This window comes from Enhydra lutris, unplaced genomic scaffold (assembly GCF_002288905.1).
Source record: "Enhydra lutris kenyoni isolate GAN:26980312 unplaced genomic scaffold, ASM228890v2 scaffoldscaffold90, whole genome shotgun sequence".
NCBI lineage: Eukaryota > Metazoa > Chordata > Mammalia > Carnivora > Mustelidae > Enhydra > Enhydra lutris.
In genome coordinates this window covers 1415951-1439141 of record NW_019154174.1, presented here as the reverse complement: position 1 = coordinate 1439141, position 23191 = coordinate 1415951, and the positions used below count along the sequence as shown (strand labels likewise).

Below are 23191 nucleotides of genomic sequence, written 5' to 3'. Positions count from 1 at the left end.
TCATAATACAATACTAGGAAAGTAATATACCAAACAACTTCTACATTTTCGATTTTCCTCTTTCAACTTTTACATACTCTCTAAGTTTTCCACAATAACTTAGATAATATTCTTATCGAAATAGACTTAGCCTCATAATGAACTTTAGCAAAAGAATCCAGACACAAAAGAATATATACTTAATGCAGATCAAAACCGCAATGAGGGGCGCCTGGCTGGCTCCGTAAGCGGAGCACATGACTCACCTCAGGGGCTGTCATTTCAAGCCCCATGTCAAGCAAAGGGTAGAGTTTACTTAAAAGATGCCACTTAAAAAAAACAAACCACAATGAGTTACCACTTCACACCCGCCAGGATGGCTTTAACAAAAGTGACAATAACAAGTGTTGGCAAGAATGCAGAGAAACTGGAAACTTCCATGCAGTTCCATGCATTGCTGATGGGAATACATAATGGTGCAGCCACTGGGCAAAACAGCTGGGCAACTGCTTAAAAGTTAAACATGGAGTCACAATGTGACCCAGCAATTCCACTCCTAGGCATGTACCCAAAAGAAATGAAAACATAAGTCCACACAAAAATGTGTTCATCAAAGTTCACAGAAGCATTATTTGTAACAGTCAAAAAGTAGAAACAACCCAAATATTCATTAATGGGTGAATGGATAAACAAAACACGGTATATTCATGCAGTGGAGTACTTTTCAACCATAAAAAGGAATGAAGTATAATGATGAACCTTGAAAAAAGATGCTAAGTGAAAGAAGCCAGATGCAAAAAACCACGTGTTGCAGGATTCCATTTATACAAAAGGCAAATCTAGAAAAACAGAAAGACACCCACTGCTGAGAGGCTGGGGGGAAATGAGTAGTGACTGCCATTAGGGAATGGGGTTTCTTTGGGGGGGGGATAATAAAAATGTTCTAAAATTGATTGTGGCTATAGTTGCACAATTCTGTGACTATATTAAAAACCACTGAATCATACACTTTGGGTGAATTATATGATATGGAAGTTATATCTCAGTGAAGCTTTTTTTTTTTTTTTTAAAGTAGGCTCCATGCCTAACATGGGGTTTGAACTCATGATGCTGAGCTCAAGAGTTAAATGCTCTATTGACAGAGCCAGTCAGGCGCCCCAATAAAGGTGTTTTTACTATTCTACCCACAATAAAACTCATGAACAGGCAAAGTCTGTTAGAGGTGTTCGAAGTCAAAAGAATGGTTCCCTTGGGGAAGAGGGGGAGGGTAGAACTTGGGAGAGGGCGGCCATCAAAGGAGCTTCTGGAGTGCCAGTGATGTTCTACTTTGTGATCTGGTTGACACATTATCACTTTAGGATAATTCGCCAAGCTATACACTAACGATGTATGCATTTTTCTGTATGTATGCTGTATTTCACTAAAAAGTTAAAAAAAAATTAGTGGGGCCTAGGTAGCTCAGTCAGTTGAGCGTCTGACTTCAGCTCAGGTCACGAATCTCAGGGTCCTGGGATCAAGTCCCGCATTGGGCACCCTGCTCAGTGGAGAGTCTGCTTATCCCTCTGCCCCCACTCATTCTCTCTCCGTCTCTTAAATTAATGAAAATATTTTATTTATTTTTTAAAAGATTTTATTTATTTGAGAGAGAGAGAGAGAGAAGCATGAGCAGGGGGTAGGGGCACAAAGGGAGAAGGAGGCTCCCCACTGAGCAGGGAGCCCAATACAGGACTCGATCCCAGGACCCTGAGATCCTGACGAGCCAAAGGCAGATGCTTAACAGACTGAGCCACCCAACAGCCCCATAAATAAAATCATTTTTAAAAAGTTTTAAGGGGCGCCTGGGTGGCTCAGTGGGTTAAGCCGCTGCCTTCGGCTCAGGTCATGATCCCAGATCCTGGGTTCGAGCCCCACATCGGGCTTTCTGCTCAGCAGGGAGCCTGCTTCCTCCTCTCTCTCTGCCTGCCTCTCTGCTTACTTGTGATTTCTCTCTGTCAAATAAATAAATAAAATCTTTAAAAAAAAAAAAAAAGTAAAAAGTTTTAAAAATTAGTTGACTTCAAAAAGGAAGAACACTGATGTTTCTTAATTTAGCCAGACTCTGAGGCCATAACTCTAAATTTAGTCTTATTTAGAGCTGACTGTATTTATCTGGTTACTTAACTAGAAGCAGATTGAAAATGGCAAAAGACAGGAATGAGGAATCAGGAGCTATAGGCTCTCTGGAAAAAAGCAAAACTGGATAAAGCAAGAGAAAAATAAGGAAGGACCGTGAAGAACAAATAATTATCTAGGAAATAACTTACATGAAAGACTTATTCCCTCAAAAGGGCAGATGAATGGTTAATATCGTTTTGCTCAAAAATATCATAAACTGACAACACAAGAGCACAGAATGAATCATCCTGAAAAGTACTCTCTGGGGGACAAAGGTCTCAGCAGAGCCACCTAGCTCTGTAACACTTGAAATTTAAATACCACCCCTTCAAAAAGAGTCTACGATTCAAGGGGTCAAAACCTGGAACACACATGCATCAAAGGTGAGCTACAGAACAATTAGAGTTGCAAGGCCAGATCCGGAGAAAATTCTGCAGCAGAACACGTTTCTCTTCAGCACTTGACTACCGTGGCCTTCTGTAGGACCCTCCATGTCTTCTTCCTACCAAGGTCCCTTTCCTGTGTCCCAGACTTACTCTTATAGGCTGGGCTGGTGGATGTGTGAGACAGCTGGTTGGTTTTCCAGCTAAAATGTTCCCATCACTAAGGGAACCAATGGCTGTCAAACACCGATCTGTGAAGCTGGTCTCAAGTGGCAATGAAAAGGAAAATAAAGAAACTGAGGCTCAGCGACCAGCTCACTAAATTCAAAACTCATGGGTTCAGATTTTCAAAAGGGAAGAAGCAGACCTGCAGACCTGCATCCCAGGTACCGTCCCCCTCCCCCAGCATGGTCCTCTGATGCTGAAAGCCTGAGACAGAAGCGGGTATCACCAGGAACCAGGTGTGGGCAGTTACAACAGCCTACTCAGCTGCCGGGCATCACCACAGAGCCTCAAAGGGTAATGACCAACAGGTCTCCAACCTAACCTACCCTTCCTCCTGATGGACAGATGATAACAAGCTACCGGTGCTCCTCTCTCCACCTACCTGCAGGGAAATGAGGCTACTTTCCTTCCCTTCTGTCACTAGTACCTATTTCCCATGAGCTACTGCTTTTAAAGGTGTTTGACTTCTCTTTAGCATTTCTAGTTTATTCTAACTCTCATGGAATAAAGGCTCTAAAATGAGAGAGATTTACCAAGTTGTCACTAAACTATTAAAAAGGAACTCTTACTTTAGGGTAAGATTAAAGAATGTTCTAAGTTAATGTATCTTTATAATTATTGGGAGCACCTCTGGTCAGGAAAAGTTCTTTATTCTTCTCCAGCTATAGAGAGTTCTACACCTCAAATAAAAGGTTGAATCTCCTTCCTTAGAGTTTAAATACAAGCCTTGCTCTGCCTCCCTTATTGCTTAAAGTAAAGCACATAGAGAAGTTAGGTCCCTGTCCATTCATTCACTCATAAACATGTATACAAAGAACAAAACCAGTTATTATGGGAAATTTAGCGATTCATGGGATTAAAAAAGTCTGTAGAAATGTCTTGGTTTCTTCATCTGTAAGACAGAAATAATAATTCATGTATTTACTTTACACTGTTATAAGAAATAAATAAAATAATCCACTATGTAGGGCATGTGGTAAGCACTCATATGTCAGCTATAAGAAAAAGCAAGATGGAGAAAATTCCATACAATGCACTACCATTTATCTAAATAAGAGAAAATATGAATGAATACATACACAATACACACACACATATATACACACACACATAAAGCAAGAGAAAACTAATTTGCTTGTATTAAAACAACGAAAGAATAAATCATACAATCTAGGGAGAAAGGAGGTGTCAGGATCAAAGACAAACTAGACTTCCCTGAATAGATCTTACATTGTACATTTGACTTCCACCATGTATTTTATTTTTTACATAATTATTAAAAAGCAATCACTCTGGGTGCCTCAATGGCTCAGTCATTAAGCACCTGCCTTCAGCTCAGGTCATGATCTCAGGGTCCTGGGATCAAGCCCCACATCGGGCTCCCTACTCAACGGGAAGCCTGCTTCCTCCTCTCCCACTCCCCCTGCTTGTGTTCCCTCTCTCACAGTCTCTCTCTCTCTGTCAAGTAAATAAATAAAATCTTTTTGAAAAATTATTCTGGAAACCAAAAATTAAGGGGAAAAAACCTTCAAGCATTTATGTTACCTTTCTTCTCCAAATTTACTTTAGGGTAACCAAATAACTCATGAGGGCAAGAGCCTCTACAGAAGTGCTCTAACTAATAAGATGTTAAAGTTATAACACCATTTTCGATCCTTAATGAACTAATGGATCACGGAATAATCATCAGTGTCTACTAACATAGTAAGACACACAACCAGACATTAATAGGCTTCCTGATTCAAGTTTACAACACTACCAAAAATAGAATGGGGAATAAAAAACAAAAACAAAAACACCTCAACCCTGAATCTCATTAAGCCTCCAAATCTATCATTTTACAGGAAATATGGGAACAGAACATTTTTTTTAAACTTTATGTATTTATTTGACAGGGATCAAGAGAGAGCCCAAGTAGGCAGAGCGGCAGGCAGAGGGAGAGGGAGAAGCCGGCTTCCTGCTGAGAGCGTGACCTGAGCCAAAGGCAGCAGCTTAACTGACTGAGCCACCCAGGCGCCCTGGGAACATAACATTTAATTGAAACTACAGGAATACAACAGGCAAAATCAGACTCTGGAAAGCACTAGAGCAATGCTCTTCAAAATGTGATCCACGGACCGATGCCTGTCTGTGAAGTGTTTGTCTCCAGTCCATGACCAGGTAAATACAGAAACTGAGAGCAGGCATTTAGAAACATTTAGAGCAAAGTGACAGTAGTTTTATGTCTACTGACTCTAAATTTTAACGGGGCTGGTTTTATGTATGCTTTTTACTTCATTTTTCTGGAAAAGCTTATTAAATTCCAAACTTAGAAATTCACACTGTGTATTGTATATAAAAGAAAAAGTAAAAGCAATTTTTAAGAAGAGAAATAATGTAATCACTGGTAAACTTTAAGATGAACGTGGCAGCTCTCTGTCTGCCTGTGCTCGCTTGCTCTCCCTCTGTCTCTGACAAATAAATAAATAAAATCTTTTAAAAATTAAAAAAAAAAAGATGAACGTGGCAGCAATAAAAACTGCTCATTGGAAGAGACAGAGTTTAGAAATGGGGAAGGGTACTTGAAGGCCACAGACATTAAAATGACTGCCTTCATTTTCACCACCTGCTATTTACTGAATAGTTACTAAGTTTCTATATTAAACCTTCATTTATATCTTTTTACTTAATCCACCTAAAAATCATGTAAGGCTCTCCTACTTACTAGCACTGAACTCAATATCCTAATTTCAAAAATGGAATAATAATGCCTCTTTCAGAGGCACTGTAGTGAAAATTTAATGAAAAAAATTAGATGAATGTACAGTTGACCCTTGAACAATGTGAAAGTTAGGGGCACTGACCTCCACGCAGTCGAAAATCTGTGTGGAACTTTGGACTCCCCAAAAACTTAACAACCAATAGTGACAGCCACAAGTGATCACTTATTGCAAAATACAATTTATTGGACAGATGAACTGCTCACCCAGACATGATTTGCGTCACTTGGCATTATAAGTGGATGTTCACATCGCTCGAGCTTGCCGCACGAGCAACAGAAGGTGGCCATGAAAATCCCACAGTAGCACAGTATGAACTATGGTGAATTTTATACAGTTATGATTTAATACTGCATCTCCATACTTGTTTACATTTGACTATAAATCATGCCATGTACAGTCTGTGTGAGCTTAAGTTTTGATAAATTTTAATTTTTTATAATAGGTTTGTACATATTTTATGGTAGTAAATATTAACACAGACTAATATCTGCATATATTTCATGCATTCATGACCTACCTAACTTCCACTTAAATTTTTTTTATATTTCTAGGCACACAGTTCATTCGCAAGTCTCTCTTAACTGCCACAAACCTCCAAAAAAATTTCATATATATTTTTTAAATTTCACATATAAGTGGACATGCACAGTTCAAACCAGTGCTGTTCAAGAATCAAAGGGACTTTGTAAATGAACTGGTTCCGCAGAAATAAATGGTATTTTATTATGATTATTGTGTCTTAAATCTCCTGAGAATCAAACAGCTCTGCCTTGCTTTTAAAGATTAGAATACTGGGATGCCTGGGTAGCTCAGCTGGTTAAGCATCTACCTCTGATTCAGGTCACAATCCCAGAGTCCTGGGATCAAACCCCGCATCAGGCTCCTTGCTCAGCGAGAACTTGCTTCTCCCTCTGCCTGCCACTCACCCTGCTTGGGCTCTCTGACAAATAAAATCTTTTTCAAAAAATAAATAAATAAAGATTAGAATATCAAGGGCACCTGGCTGGCTCAGTTAGAAAAGCACGTGACTCTTGATCTCACGGTTGTTGAGTTTGAGCCCCATGTTGGCTATAAAGTTACTAACAAACAAACAAACAGACTTAGGAAGGAAGGAAAGAAGGAAGAAAGAGAAGAAGGAAGGAGGGAAGGAAGGTAAGAATACAAAGAATTAAAAGAATTTACTGAGCTGGTGATGCGATTACAAAGGTTCCTTACAGTAGAAGCAACAAAGGCATTTCCGGACCCAGTCCCATGAAATGTTCTAACACGTGAACTGTTTGTTTGTGGACACACTGTTTGCTACCATCCAGGCTCAACAACCGGAGGGAAGAAGCAACAGATGTTCAGTGACTGGCCAATTCCTCTAGGAACTGCCGCAGTCCATGGCATCAAACAATGATTTCCAAATGGAGAAAGATCACAGTCAGATGAAAGACAAGATATCTCGATGTGCTCAACTGCAAAAATGTTGTTTGTTAAACATAAAAGGTCATTTGAGGAACAGCCAACAAACGATTAATTAGCAGAGCAAACAAGAATATTTTTGAGGGGAAAAGCTGCAGAGGACAGAACTTTAAATCACTCAGCTTTCAATGATTTCTTTTCCACCATTATATATAAAAGGTTTTTTTGTGGAAACCATGAGGTCATTGTTTTGCAGTCTTTACTATAGGAAACAGCTGTGCAGAACTACACGAACAGTGAACACTGCCCTATTTAGTAGCCCCTCACTGTGACAAGTGTATAGAAGGGGAGAGGAAAAATCCATCAAACCACACTCTAATAACAAAACAAGAGGCAGAGTCAAACTAAAAACTTTAGGCCACACAAAGGGAGACAAAAAAAGAACGAATTCAGGATAAGCATCTGTAAGTCAGGCCAAGCACCTGTATTATTACATCTATATCTGGACTTAAGAGAGAATTATCAGAGCAGCTGCTTTCTACACGGGTCACCAAAAATCCAAATGATTCACTTTGCACAGTATCTGATATACGACAACATTCAACAAATACAACTTTAAAAAAAAAGGGTAGGGAGAGGGGTACTATCAACATCTAGTGGGTAGAGGGCAGGGACGACCCTAAACATGCTGATATATCAGGACAATCCCCAACAAAACAAACAAAACTGACCCTATGAAAGGAAACAATTTTAAGTTTAAAAAGTGATGAACAAAGGCAGTCTTGTAGGAGGAAGCACATGTCCGGGGCAGGCACTAGCATGCACCACGGATGTGCCGGAGAATCTTGTCCTCTACAGCTCTTGGCTGGGCAATCTGGCAACGTATAGCCACATTTTAAACGCACCTTCCCTTTGACTCAGAAGTGCCACTTCTAAGACTCAGTCTTTAGAAAAGGAGACTTGATACATGTTGAAGAATTGGCTGTCATCATTAAAAACTTTATACAACCTAAACACCCTTCATTGGACTTCTATACAACTGTTAAAAAGAATGAGGTGGGCTTAGATGTATAAACAAAAAACCAAAGCAAGTCACGCTACCCATGGGGAACTAGGATAGGGGAAAACAAGTTACAGAACTACAGGCGGAGCATGTGATGTAAAAGATGTATACACATGTTTATATGTGCATTTAAGTGGTCTGAAAGGATTATTTTTAAGACAGACTTCCAAAAGTGCCTAAGTCTGAGAAGCAATGGCATATACATAAAGCTAGCTACAACCAACCTTCTTGTCAGAGATTCCGCACCACAATCTTAGAGGAAAAAAAACATGACACATTTCAACACACCCTCCACTTCATGTTTTATGTTGAGAACCGTCATTTCAGAGGTTGCAAAGATAAGGCAACCATGCCTCAGCAACGCGGGGGCGACAAAGAGTGAAGTTAGAACTCTGGTTCTGGACGCCTGGGTGGCTCAGCTGGTTAGGTATCTGCCTTCGACTGGGGTCATGGTCCCAGGGTCCTGGGATCAATCAAGTACCACGTCAGGCTCCCTGCCTCTCCCTCTGCTCCCACCCCGGCTTGTGCTCATGCGTGCTTGCTCGCTCTCAAAAATAAGAAATAACAGTAATTAAAAAAAGAATTCTGGTTCTGTTCCCTCAGTCTCTAGCCAGCAGTGGTGCTCAGGTGAAGAAACCTTAGTTTCTTCATCCAGAAAAAGGTGAGGCCACTCACATCTCCCCCACATCTCCTTCTAAAATGTGATGACTCTGTTACCTCCTTTCTCTTTCAAAGACGTCACAAAAGTGACACCATTTGATGGACAAGGGAACTGACCAACCAGGAAGAGACCTAATTTCTATTCTATACCCAGGCACAAAGCTAAATGTGACCTACACATTTTTTTTTCTACTTTTCAAATGAATTCAGGGGGTCCCCTGAAGTCTGAGTACTCCCTGGGAACCACTGGGACATACCAATATCCTAAACATCTTCTCTCCAAGCAAGAAAACCTAGACCACAGGTCTGCAGCATAAAATCAGAGCCCTCAACATGAGTTTACGAAAAATTTAGGTGTGAAAACGGAGCCAGTATAACTCTGACTGTTAGCTTGTCTGCCGCTACTCATTTATACATTCCTTCCCTTTGGAACCTGAGAACTCTCACTAATAAAGAAGCACCACTGAGCACCACAGTTCAAGGGGGAAAATATGGAAGAGAAATTTCTATTCATCAATTATTTTTTGTTTTACTGCAAATTTGGAAGGACTACCCACAGTTCTTCTATCTGTAGATCACTCTGTTCTAGCTGTTCTTTGGGAGCACAGTTTGAAAACTGCTGCTCTAAAACGTATCTTTGTTACTTGAGATGACCATCTTTTCACTGACTGCGAAAGGGCACTGAGCACTAGAAATCAGCATCTACACGAACCTGGAAGCGTGCATGCTAGTATCCTACTAGTGAAGGCAATAAGCTCATTTCCTCTAAAAACAGCATATTGCTTATTTGGATTTCAGCATGATTTGTTTTCTCTCATTGTTTTTACTAAGACAGTGATCCAAGGACCTACCAGTGAAGTCCAAATTTTATCTTAGTGCTGCTGCAAACACGAAACAGAGGAGAAAAAGTAACAAGGTAACCTTCTAAAGTCTGGGCTAGTAAGAAAAACACCCTAAGGGGGCTCAAAACATTCCTCCAACAGAGTGTTTCTCAATCTTAGCCTTACTGACATTTTGGGCTAGATAACCCCTCACTGAGGGGAGCAGAGCCCATAGCACCCCCAACCCAGTTGTGGCAACCAAGTAGGTCTCCAGACAGGCCAAATGTACCCAGGAATAAAGGGGTTGGGGAACAAGGCAAAACAGCCCTGGTTGAAAACCCTGCTCAAAGAGGAGAAAAATACCTGCTTAAAAAGAGAAGTGACAGCCAGAGAAATTTCTTAAAGAAATTTCTTAAAGCAAGGTTGGGCCAGTCAATCCGTTTCATTCTGGGAGATTAAAGTCCTACCTTAACAACCATCTTGCTCATCCAAAACCAAAAATCCGTTTACCTGGCAAGCTCCTAAATCTCACAAAAATCAATGTGGTTAGAAACCAAGGAAGAATTCCAATAGAAAAACTTACAAAGAAAATCATTAGTAACTTTAAGACAGTAAAAGCACACTCGAAGACATACTAAGTGCTTTTCGAAACCTCAAGGCAAACTTTCAAGAGGGCAAATTGGTTTTATCTTCTCTGCCAACTCCAATGAACTGGTAGCGGCTCACTGAAGCCCAGAACTGAGCAGGATTCTAAGGCTGAACGTGAGCTCAGGAAAAGAGCATCCACATCGAACACCAACATCCGTCACAAACAGGCAAGGGGCCGGGGTAACAGGTATGCCTCGCGTCCCCCCTATAGGTGTTGAACTCAGCTTACTTTATGCTCAAAATAACGCCCATCAAATCTGGCTGTAATAAAATATTTTGGGGAGAAAAAAGTAATCCTCCACAGTGTCACCAGACTTGCCTAATCCAGGGGCAAAAAGGATAAAAAGGAAGAAGTCTGATCTATCACTCTCCTGCTTAAGAATCAGCCGTGGATTCTCAGCTTCTACAGGATGACGTCCAAACCAACACAGCCTACAAAGCCATTCACACTCCACTTACAACACTCTTCTTCCAAATTTTCTGCATCCCCATTGTTCTGCATGGCATAACCAGCCACCAAATGTCTCACTGTTCCCCCAAAATCACAGGCCCTTTCATGCCACCTCCACCCCTTCTCTGCCCGGCTAATTTCTATTCATCCTGCAGATCACTGCGCTGTGACCCTTTACTTGTGCCCTGGACCAACAGTGTTCCCTAGACGGGCAGCATCAGCACCACCTGGGAACTGATAGAAATGCAGAATCTCAGACCCGACCCCAGCTCTGCCAACCCCAAAACAGCTTGGTAACAAGATGCCCACGTGAAAATGGGCACATGAAACTGTAAGAAGCGATGTCCTGGGGAACATACCAGGTCTCACTGGACTCGGATCTTCACAGGCAGGTACAGTGTCCCCCCAAAATCGAAGTGCCTCACACTTTGGCAGGCCGCCTCTGAGGCAAATCCCTCCTTTAGGAAGGGAAACACAAACATCCACCTTCCAGCCTCCATGGCAGCCAGAGGTGGCCAATGGACATGGTGGTAAGTCACCAAGATGTCAGCAGAAGCCTGCTGAGGGGGCGCTTCTGGAAGAACTTTTATTTTCCCAGTGACTTCCTGCCTTGACAAACATTAAGGCTAAAAAGCCAAAGATGTAATAGGGACAAGATAGCAAAGGACAACAGAGTGGAAACGCAGAAATGGTCTGAGTCCCTGTTAGGCCCTTTAAGCCACTGTACCGCATTAGAACATGAACCTCCAGACATACTGTGTAAGCCAATTCAACATCTTTACTGCTTAAGACATCATCATTAGGGCTTCCTCTTTCTCGTGCTGAATGCATTCCTAACTGATGGAGTAAACCGTCAATAAATGGGAAGTGAGTGAATGAACGCAATGTGAAAGCTACTACAGGTTCAGAAGATTATATGTTTTAAAAATAGGAACTCGAAGAATCTGTTGAACTTTGCCAAAGCATGCTTATAAATCAGCCTCTGCACTTCTAGAATTATTGACCCATTTCTGTTCATAGCTTTTTAATGGATTTAAAAAAAAAAACTCTTAAAATGCAATGGAAATGTTCACATACAAAAATGCTGTAGAAATTGATTTTTACATTTTGGAAAGAGTAGAAAAACAAACTTAAAACACTGGTCTCTGACCTTGAAAAGTTTGCAACTGCTGTGGCTACTGATGGGCAGGCAACTATAAGCAGAAAAAAAAAAAAGAGAAGGAAAAAGACTTACAGTAGCTGGTTGGTTGCCACTCTCTCCTACTTTCTTATTTTGAGATCTCTGACATGGAACTCATTTTTTTTTTTCCAGTCCCTATCCCAGTCCAGTACTTTCACTCAAATTTCCAAGACCAAACAGCAATCACTTTTTGAAAAAAAGAGAACATTAATAAATATAAGTAAAATGTCTTAAAAGGGGACAGGTAGGGGCGCCTGTGTGGCTCAGTGGGTTAAGCCTCTGCCTTTGGCTCAGGTCATGATCTCAGGGTCCTGGGATCGAGCCCCGCATCAGACTCTCTGCTCACTGGGAAGCCTGCCTCCCCCTCTCTCTCTGCCTGCCTCTCTGCCTGCTTGGGATCTCTGTCTATCAAATAAATAAATGAACTCTTAAAAAAGGGGGGGGTACTATTTCTCAACAAGGTGGGACCTCAACCAAGTGCTGAATCCTCAGATTATCATTTTGTATTTTACTAAAATCATTTAACTTAAATAAATTTTAAAAGATACTTCACAGGATCAATGGAAAACCAGTACCATTTGCCACAAAGAGAAGACAAGTGTAAAACCAAACACGATGAAAACACAACCTTATTAAATCCTAGCTACTGATACCTGCCAAGGCCTCTAAACTTAGTTTGTTCGGTTAAAAAAAAGAAAACAGAAAGGTAGGGGAGTGAGCATGAGGTCTTAAAGTCAGGCTACCACCAAGCTAAGACCTTTTCGTGGGCATAATCAGGACGAGCAGAATGGAAAAGGAATTAACTTGTTCACCATGTGATTTCATTCTATTTAACACCATATTCATGTCCCATCTCAAAGTATCCCTCATACGATTTCAAATCATCTTCTCCTCTTTTTCTCCCAAAATAAGAGCCCATTTCCCTAGCGCAGCCTAAATGGCCCTACACACACTGGCTCAGCCCACCAAGAAGCTCTCATCTAAGCTCTAAGGGCACCAGCAGACAGCAAACACCGACCCAAGGGCTGTTACCTAGCCCACTGCCTGTTTCTGTATGGCCTGTGAGCTAAGAACGGTTTGTAGAGCTAAATTTTTGTTTTTCTTTTTAAAGATTTTATTTATTTGCTAGAGATAGAGACAGGGAGAGAGGGAAAAAAGCAGGGGAAGCGCGACAGGGAGAAGAAGGCTTTCTGCCAAGCAGGGAGCCCAATGCGGGGCTCGATCCCAGCACCCTGGGATCACCACCTGAGCCGAAGGCAGGGAACACTAATTTTGAACTCCAATTAAGCTAAATGTCATTCCTTCCAAAAAAGAATCCCATTTCTCTCATTAGACCTGTATTACAAAGTACTTTTAGTCATATTTTTATTTTAGTCAATGAGAAATTTGTGGAAATTTGTTTTCTCTTGTTATATAAGTACCTACATAACAGCCTTGATTTTGCATCTTGACCATTTTAAAATATGCCCTTTACAGAAAGTTTGCAGATCCCAGAGCTACACTGTTAAAGCGCACCAGGCTCTCGTGCTTTCACGCTTTCCTTACACCTGGGAAGCAATTCCCCCTGATTCCTCAAGGCTGGTTCTCCCTGGTTACTCAAGCCTCAGTTCAAATGTCACCACTTCTAAGAGGTCACCCTAACCCTGCCCCCTCCCCATTTAAAGTAGCCTGCCCACACATCAATCCCATCACTAGATTTTACTTTCTTGGAACCACTATCTGATATCACCTTACCTTTCTGAAATCTTCAATAATAAGAACAATAAACGCGGCAAATACACATGGTACTATGTACAACGGAAGTGACTGACATACCAGGTTGAACCCTTTAAAAGTGCCAACCTGGAAGTCAAAAACAGTCCAAAATGGGTAACCTCACTGGATTCAACCTAACCTATCAACCTGTCTGCTGCTCACAACCACCTATGACGTGGATACCAGATGAGGAAACTGGCACAGAGAGGTTGAGTAACCTGCCTGAGGTCAAACTGTTAGTAAGTGAAAGAACGAGGATTTGAAGCCAGGCTCAACACTCGCATCCCCAAGAATGTAAGCTCCATGAAGACAGCCGGTCTTGTTCATGGTCAGGCACATAGTAACCCCTTAATAAATACACGATGAATGAACAGGTGCGTCTCCCTTACAAAGAGCGGTAACGGTCCCAGACTCCGGGTCCACACCCTTTTAGACCTGGGCGCTGGTCAGCCCGCCGCACCGCCAGGAAATGGAGGAATGCAAGACTTCGGGAGCCAGTGCCCCAGGGACGCGGGGTGCAGGGACCCTTCCTGGGGGCGGGGACGCGGCGGGGCTCACCTTGAAGTCGCGGCTGTGCTGCGGGGTGTACTCCAGGGTCCAGAGGGACCGCACCAGGTGCGCCAGCTGCTCGGTGACCTCGCCCTGGCCCTGCGTGCCGCGGCCCACAGGCTGCTCGGGGTCAGGCGAGGGCTCGGGCCGCCCCGCCCGGTACTGGCCGAGCGCCAGGTACTCGGCGAAGAGCTCGGTGTTGCTGAGACACTGCAGCGTGGCGTTCATGAAGCACGTGTTGCCGTGGTTCCGGAGCCCCGCCACCCCGGGCACCGGCTCGGCGGCGGAGGCGGGCGGCGCGGGCGAGGCGGGAGGCGGCGGGCACGGCGGCGGCGTGGGCGCGGCGGCCGGCCCGGGCGGGAAGCAGCTGCGGAGGCCGCCGCGGTCCGGGGCGGCGCCCTCGGAGCTAAGGTGCGAGAGCGTGGACAGCGTCTTGAGGACGCGGCTCATGAAGCTGCCCACCGAGCGCGCCGACGAGGGTGAGGCGGGTGCAGCCGGCCCGGGCCCCGCAGGGCCCCCCGCGCCGCCGCCGCCGCCGCCCGCGCGGCCGCTCCGGAACAGCCGCTTGCTGAAGGAGCGCTTCTCCTTCCCGCCCGCCGCCGCCGGTGGCGGCGGCCCGGGCCCGGGCGCCGTTACCTTGGACATGGCGGCAGCCGCCGACGCTCATCACCGAGCCCGCCCGCCCGGCCCGCGGCCCCGCCACGGCCGCCGCCGCATCCCGCCGCGCCGCGCCTCAGGGGGCCGGGGGGCTGGACGCCCCACACACCACAGAGCACTGCCGAGAGAGCCAGCGAGCAAGCGGCTGCCTGCGGGGCGGGCGGGCGCGCGCGCGCGATCCGCCCAGCTGGGCCGCTCACGTGACCCCCCTCTCGGCGCCGCCCGGCCCGCGCTGAAGCCGTGGTGGCTGCCATGTTGACTGTGGGAATGGAAGTTCCCCTCCAGCCAGACCAGATGACTGGCGGCTCCGGGGCGGTCGGGCTTTGTGAAGTCCGAGAGAGGCCATGTCTAGTGTGGGCACGGTCCTGGCGCGGCGGGCAGCGCTGGGCTCGTGCCCGGGGATGGACCCCGTGGGTGGGTCTCCGTCTTCTGATCTGAAGGCGAAGGCCTTGGGAAGGTGCGGAGATCAGGTTGCCGCCCCTTACCGGAGGCTGGAAGAAGTGATGGACATGGCCCTGACCCGTCCTGAGCAACCCAACCCTGCCAGGCTCCCGAGGGACCTGGACTGCTTGCGTGCATACCGGAACGCCATCACAAAGTCTGGCACATCCCGGAAGGCTTGTCTTCCAGGTGGCACCTTGGACTTGGAATGAAACGGTATACTCAGAATTACCTTCCTTTGCAGACCTACCTTTAAATCCCCGCTGAACTCTACCATCATTCATTCATTCAACAAATAGTTACTCCTGTATGCTAGGCACTGCTAGGCGCTGGGAAAGAATGAAATTAACACGATTTTTGCCTGCCCTCTTGCATTTTCCACACGCAGATGCTGATAATAGCTGCTATGTTTCAAGTATTGCTCTAAGCATGCAATATTTCCTTTAATTTTCAATTCAGTGCCTTTAAGATGTATCCATTTCAAATCCAAGTTTGTTTCAAAGCCCCAAGACTTGACCTCTAAACAAAAGGTCACAGACCCACAAATATCATAGGGACCAAGACAGGTCATATCAGTAAGTAAAGAATCATGGTGTTTCAGTCATGGTGTTGACCAAATAATACTTCAAATGACTTGACTGTGTTGGGGAGATGATAAGAAATGGTGGGGACCATGGCAAACTGCAAATCAACATCTTTCTAAAGGAGGTGGCTGCTACTCAGCTGATCCAGTTGTTTCCATGCAAAAATGAGGGCCCAGATCATCTTTTATTTTATTTTATTTTATTTATTTATTTGACAGAGAGAGACACAGTGAGAGAAGGAACACAAGCAGGGAGAGTGAGAGAGGGAGAAGCAGGCTTCCCATGGAGCAGGGAGCCTGATGTGGGGCTGGATCCCAGGACCCCGGGGTCATAACCTGAGCCGAAAGCACCCCTCATCTAACTTTTTAAAGAGAACTTGGGAATCCTGTTTTTAAATGTTGGTTCAATTAAAAAAGAAATAGTGCAGAAAAAAAGAAAAAAGGTACATCTTTGGGCTTCCTTCATCTCAAAATCTACTGGTCTGTGACCTCCTCTCTCTAGATTGTCCTTTGCTGACCTTTAGCCTGAGTCCTGGTTACGGCATAAGGGAGAAATCAGGGAGGGGAAAGCCCTTCACCTTTTTAAAACATAAACCCCACCTTACCTCACATTTCAGAGTAAATGTCTCTGCCAGAGCCTCCAACCTCAAGTAAACAGACTAACCTAACCTAAACAGACTAACATAACCCACCTTTATGGTGACCACTCCCAACCTCCACCCAGGGTGCTCTGCACTGGCCTCCAAATCACCTACATTCCCACCTCCTAGTCAAAATACCCATTCTTCACTTTGTCTTGAACTCATCTAGACACTAGGAAGAAAGCAATCTGATCGATCATTCATACTTTAGTGTGAATGCGATGTCCCTCAACCCTTTGCAGACATATCTGAGTTTTTTTCAAATATGAAAATCATGGGTGAGGAAGGGACAAAAGAAAGGAATAGCTTTTAGTAGAACTTCAAGCACTTTGACATCGCTTTTCTCATAATATCCAGCCATTATGTAACAAGTTTGCTTGCTTGCTTGTTTTTAGGTGGTAGGAAGGGTCTTGGGGCTGTGGTCTCCCTAAATATCAAATGGACTTAGAAGGTAGCCCTCCATTAGGGTGCCTGGATGGCTCAATGGGTTAAGCTTCTGTCTTCAGCTTGGGTCATGATCTCAGGGTCCTGGGATCGAGTCCCACATCGGGCTCTCTGCTCAGCGGGGAGCCTGTGTCCCCCTCTCTCTCTGCCTACCTGTGATCTCTCTGTGTGTGTCAAATAAATAAATAAAATCTTAAAAGAAAAAAGAAGAAGAAGAAGAAGTTAGCCCTCCATGAGTTTTCCCATGCTGCTTCTTATTTATTTATTTATTTGTTTACTTACTTATTTTTAGCACTCCTCCATTTTGGACCTAGATGTTCCTAGCACCATCTTACTTGCTCCAAATCCGTAAAAGACCGTCAGCTCTTAAGGTAGAGACTGGGTCTGTTTTGCTGACCCTAGATGCCCGGCATTGACCATGTTTCTGATAAATGTTTGGTTGAATGAATAAATGGCTTTAGAAGGAAATTGAGCATAGGAAAAGCTTTTCACTCCACACATTGTATGCCTGGAGCCCATCTCCAATTCCTGCCACCACTATAAACTGTGTAAGCCGCTTTGTTGTGACCATCCCCCACTTCAAATGCCTGCTCTTTACCCCTTATGCTTTTCTGCCTGAGGGTTTTCTTTCGCCAGAGGGAAGTTTAAATTAACAACTCCTTCTCCCCCAACAGAGGCAACCTTCAACCAGTGGGAGATAGCAGCCACTGGATAACTCCCAGGCCTCTCATCCTTTGGACAGACAACTCTAAGGTGTACTAATGGGGCTCTTCAGAGAGTTCCCAGAGGAATGCAACCGCATTTGCCCTCCATAACCAGCTCAATAATATACCTTTTTCTGGATTTCTCTACTGCCCTGTCTCCCTCTTCCTACTCTACTCCCTCACTCCTGCTTTCTGGATCACCTCCCAAATGTACTACCTGCACCCAGGTCTTTGTTGTAGGCTCTAAGGATGACCCAAACTAAGACACCGAGCCACTTAAATTAGGGCCAGGTATTTAACCAAAGACAGATCCGGATTTGATTTGATGAAGATCAGGTTTTCTCCTAGCTGCTGTAAATAAACTTTGATCTTATCTACCAACAGCACTTGTCCATGTGACTGTCCTGCTGACTGCTTTCCGGAATATCATTCTTTACTTTTACTGTCCCACGTGGCTGGCACACAACAGATGCTAACAAACCTCACTTTTTTTAATTTATTAAACCGAAAGTCAAAGACCAGTGGAAGTTTACCACGCTGCTTCTTTATACTAGAGACTTAGCCTGAATATGACCCCAATACCTAAGCCCTCCTCTCCAGTTTAAGCAAGCCACATGGAATCCTAGTTCATCATGTGATTCAGAAAAATTAGGGCTGAGCCCATCAGCAGATCTGACTTCCTTGGTTTAGCACCACTAGACAGGGGCTCAGGCTTCTCACCATTGAACATTGCCCCTTCCCCTCACCTGGTTGCCACTTCTTTTCCCACTAGCATGGAGCTGAAATTCAAAATGTAATCAGTGCAGTTTAGCTGTAATCCCAAAGGTGGTTTCCACTGAGTCCACTAAACTACGATTCTCTCTAATCTGCTTGCAGTAGAGTTGCCCTCCAGCCCCCAGCACTATGGAAAGTCTTGGTCTTCCCCTCACACCTTCGGGCAATCTAGACAATTGGGCCTTTGCTCAACCTCTTCCCTCTGTCTCAAACACATTTCCTCAAGCCTCTTCACTTAACTAACCCCTCCTTATCTTCTGCAGGCTCTCTTGGCACCTCTCAGTCACGATGCTAATGTTACCATAGTGGAAGTCAACTTACAACCCGTCCCCAGCCCTGAAGGGTAGGCTTCAATCCAACAGGGGCTCATTTTTTTTGTTATTGGATACCTAGTAAGGTAGCCATCATTATAGCATATTGATTATTTGGCAACAATATATCTAAATAACATGGGACCTCCTTAGTGGGACATATGACCTCCCTCCCAATCTGGCCCCTCCCACCATTCTGTGTTTATTGGTCCCCATGGGGCCCCAAAGTCAACCTACCCCAGTTTGGCCAGAGCAGGGTTGGAAAAGAATTCCTAATTGGAGCACCCAGATGGTCTTTTTTCTTTTTTTTTTTTAAGATTTTATTTATTTATTTGACAGACAGAGATCACAAGTAGGCAGAGAAGCAGGCAGAGAGAGAGGAGGAAGCAGGCTCCCTGCTAAGCAGAGAGCCCGATGCAGGGCTCGATCCCAGGACCCTGGGATCATGACCTGAGCCGAAGGCAGAGGCTTTAACCCACTGAGCCACCCAGGAGCCCCAGATGGTCTTTTTTTAAGACCTACCCCAAACAATATTCTACAGTAAATCTTGCACCGTCCCTCTCTGTACCCACCCCTGACCCCCACTGCACCAGAGAAACACAAATTAGAAAGAGCAATGCAGTGAGTAATCATCATGATCCAAAGTTGGTCCGTCCCTGCAAGTAACTATCTCCTTAAACGGACACCTTGGATGAAAGTGTACGCACATGTCATTTTTTTTTTTTTAGATTTTATTTATTTATTTGACAGAGATCAGAAGTAGGCAGAGAGGCAGGCAGAGAGAAAGGGGGAAGCAGGCTCCCTGCTGTGCAGAGAGCCCAATGCAGGGCTCAATCCCAGGACCCTGAGATCATGACCTGAGCCGAAGGCAGAGGCTTAACCCACTGAGCCACCCAGGCACCCCGCACACGTCATATTTTGACACCTATTGTCAAGCTGACCTCCAGAAAGGCTTTATCCGGTGCGGCGTTGGTGGTATAGTGGTGAGCATAGCTGCATTCCAGAAAGGTCTTATCCTGCCAACAGTGAATGGGAGGGAACACACATTTTCCAATCCCAAGACAGTGTTGAGCTTTTCACTCTTTTTATGCTGGCAGATTCAATGAACAGAAGATGTCATGTTATGTGCTCGTATTTGTAGAAATGAAATTGAACATCGTGTACTATGTCTTCAGCTATCCGGCATCCAAACACACTTTCTATTTGGAAAGGATCCCAAATTAGACAGGACAGTTCAAGCTTCCACTGTGAAAAATGGGCAGGAGCTGGGGAGCAGGTCTTCCCTTTACAACCCCAGGACAGCAGAGCTCAGGAAGGTGACCCAAGTAAGGGCAATCAGATCCTCCCACCTGGGCGTTGGCTCTGGAAGTTTTGATGCAAGGTTAGTTGGAGACAACACAGCAAATTAGTGACTCTAGCGGCTCTGTATTCAGCAGAGATGAAGTGCGGGCAGAGCCAGTGATGGTGGCAGAGAGGATCCAGCTGGCTGCTCGAGTGACAAGTTCTTACTGGTGTCTGCCTTTCTGGGTTTCTGCCCAAGCCTGTTTCTCTGGCTCTGTTTATTGTGCGATCTAGCCTGATAGGCTTCCTATAAATTCCTTTACTGCTGAAATTAACCTGTGTCAGTTTCTGTTGTTTGCAAGCAAGAAAATGACTAGTAATGCCTTTTTTTTTTTTTGCAATTTGTATTTTTACTGGTGTGATTTACCTGCCCACATCATTTGCCCATTTTTTCTTTGATGTGTTCCTTTTATAAATGTCTGCTAATAAAAGCACTTTGCATGTGAATTACATTATTCCTTGGTCTATACCATTTGATTATTTAATTTTCACCATATTTGATATTAAATATGATATTAAATAGAAAATTAAATAGATATTTTGATATTAATAGGATATTGATATTAAATAGAAAATTATACTTATTTTATATGGTCAGGTTGATCAGTCTCTTTTCATAAAGGTTTCTGATTTTTTTTTTTTTATAAACATGATTAAGAAAACAGGCTTTCCCCTTTCCAAAATCATAAGAATACTCACTTTGCTTTCATTTAGGGCTATTATGGTTCCTAATTTTTTTCTTTTGTCTTACTTTTAAAAAAAAATATTTTATTTATTTATTTAACAGAGAGATACACAGTGAGAGAAGGAACACAAACAGGGGGAGTGGGAGAGGGAGGAGCAGGCTTCCCACCAAGCAGGGAGCCTGACGCGGGCCTCAATCCCAGGACCCTGGGATCATGACCTGAGCTGCAGGCAGATGCTTAACAACTAAGGCACCCAGTTGTCCCCTTTTGTCTTACTTTTAATGATGGCTCCATCTGGAATTTATTTTCGGTGAGAGATGAGGTAGGGATGTTGCCTTTTACCCTCCTTACATGGCTAGCCAGCTGTCTCAGTGCCATTTACAAAAAAAACTATAACTTTTTCCCATTGCTTTATAATGTCACTTTTTAATCACAGATTAAATGCCACATACATTTAAAGTTCTTAAACATTGTGTTCTATCTCAATGATGTGTCTCTATATTCCCTGATAATATAGGTTTAGAACATATTGCAGTGTTTGGTAGGACAATACCTCTTAGTATTTGATTGGCTGTTTCCTTTTTCTCTCAGATGGGTTTAATCCTTAAAGGGGATTAATTTATATAGGTTAATTTAGGGAAAATTGACACCATGACAGTATTTACCTTCTTATCTGAGAATAAACTTTTTTTTTAAATTACAGAAGATTTGGGGGCGCCTGGGTGGCTCAGTGGGTTAAAGCCTCTGCCTTCCACTCAGGTCATGATCCCAGGGTCTTGGGATCGAGCCCCACATCAGGCTCCCTGCTCAGCAGGGAGCCTGCTTCCCCCTCTCTCTCTGCCTGCCTCTCTGCCTACTTGTGATTTCTGACTGTCAAATTAATAAATAAAATCTTTAAAAAAATTAAAGAAGATTTTAAAAAAGATTTTACTTATTTATTTGAGAGAGAGAGAGAGAGAGAACAAGTAGGGGGAGGGGCAGAGGGAGGGAGAGAGAAGCAGACTCCCCACACGAGCAGGGAGCCCAGACCTGGGACTCAATCTCAGGACCCTGGAATCATGACCTGAGCAGAAGGCAGATACTTAACCGACTGAGCCACCCAGGTGCCCTCATACAAGGATTTTTAATGCTTCTCAAAATTACTACAGTTCCCTTCCATAGGTCTGTGTAACATTAATGAGCTTGTTCCTCTCTGTTGCTATTATAAATGGGATTTTTTAAAAAGATTTTATTTATTCACTTGACAGAGATCACAAGTAGGCAGAAAGGCAGGCAGAGAGAGAGGAAGGGAAGCAGGCTCCCTGCTGCACAGAGAGCCCGATGCGGGGTTCGATCCCAGGACCCCAGGATCATGACCCAAGCCGAAGGCAGAGGCTTTAACCCACTGAGCCACCCAGGCACGCCTTAATGGGATATTTTTGTGCCATTGTATTTTCTGTTGTTTGTCTCTAGGACAAAAATCATTTTTGTAACCAGCCACCTTGATATACTTTAGTTCTTTCTCATAATTTTCTGTTGATGCTTTTGGGTTTTTCAGGAACTCATATCGATGCATGAGATAATAACTTGGCCTCTTCCTTTATAATATTGGTACTTCACATTATTTTTTCTTGTCTAATTGCCCATCCAGAATTCCGTTAAGTAATATTAGTGAGAGTAGGAAAGCCTGCATCATTCCTGACATTCACAGCAATGCTTCCAGTGCCTCACTATTAAGCATGATGCTTGCTTTCGGTTTGAGATATATATTATTTATTGCATTAAAGTGGTATCCATTTATTCCTCCTTCAGAAAGGGTTATTATCAGAAATGGATCTTGAATTTTATCAAATGCCTTCTGGGCATCAACAGTGATGAGTATATGCTTTTAAAAATAATAATAATTAGGGACGCCTGGGTGGCTCAGTTGGTTGAGCGGCTGCCTTCGGCTCAGGTCATGATCCCAGTGTCCTGGGATCGAGTCCCACATCGGGCTCCTTGCTCAGCAGGGAGCCTGCTTCTCCCTCTGCCTCTGCCTGCCATTCTGTCTGCCTGTGCTTGCTCTCTCTCCCTCTCTCTCTCTGACAAATAAATAAATAAAATCTTTAAAAAAAATAATTATTATTATTATTATTATTATTATTATTATTTTTTACTTTTGACCTCTATATGCAATATGAGTTTGGGGTAATAAACAACATAAACTACTTCTAGCTAACTTAAGCAGAAAAGGAGCTTATTGGAAGGGTGGATAAAGAGCAGCTCACAGAACTGTCAGAAAAGCTTCAGAATCAGGCTTGGGAAATCAAAGAAGGACACAGCCAGGGACCTGCTCTAGAAAATGCTACTTAAGATGGCACCATCTGTGAAGCCAGACATGCCACTGCCACCAAGACCGACACCACCGTTTGACAGTGTCAGCCACACTATTGGACTCTTGGTTCTGGCATAGCCACTCTGAATAATCTTGAATAATTTCTTGATTATCCCTGAGCTTCTGCTGTCCATCTTCAAAATCCTAAGCCCAAAGTAGAAACATCCATTGGTTGGGCTAGATCCTAGTTCTGGTCCCAAGCTGCTGGGATGTAGGGACAGG

The 23191-nt window shown here is 43.9% G+C and overlaps 1 protein-coding gene across 1 annotated transcript in view; it reads right to left on the bottom strand.

The window, feature by feature from the left end:
- LOC111162281 (ubiquitin specific peptidase 31) overlaps positions 1-14679 on the bottom strand; it is a 59694-nt gene extending 45015 nt beyond the window's left edge. The window contains exon 1 of the mRNA XM_022526580.1: positions 14044-14679. Coding sequence (XP_022382288.1) covers positions 14044-14679 — 636 coding nt within the window. The remainder of the gene's footprint in view (positions 1-14043) is intronic.
- Between the last annotated feature and the right edge of the window lie 8512 nt (positions 14680-23191).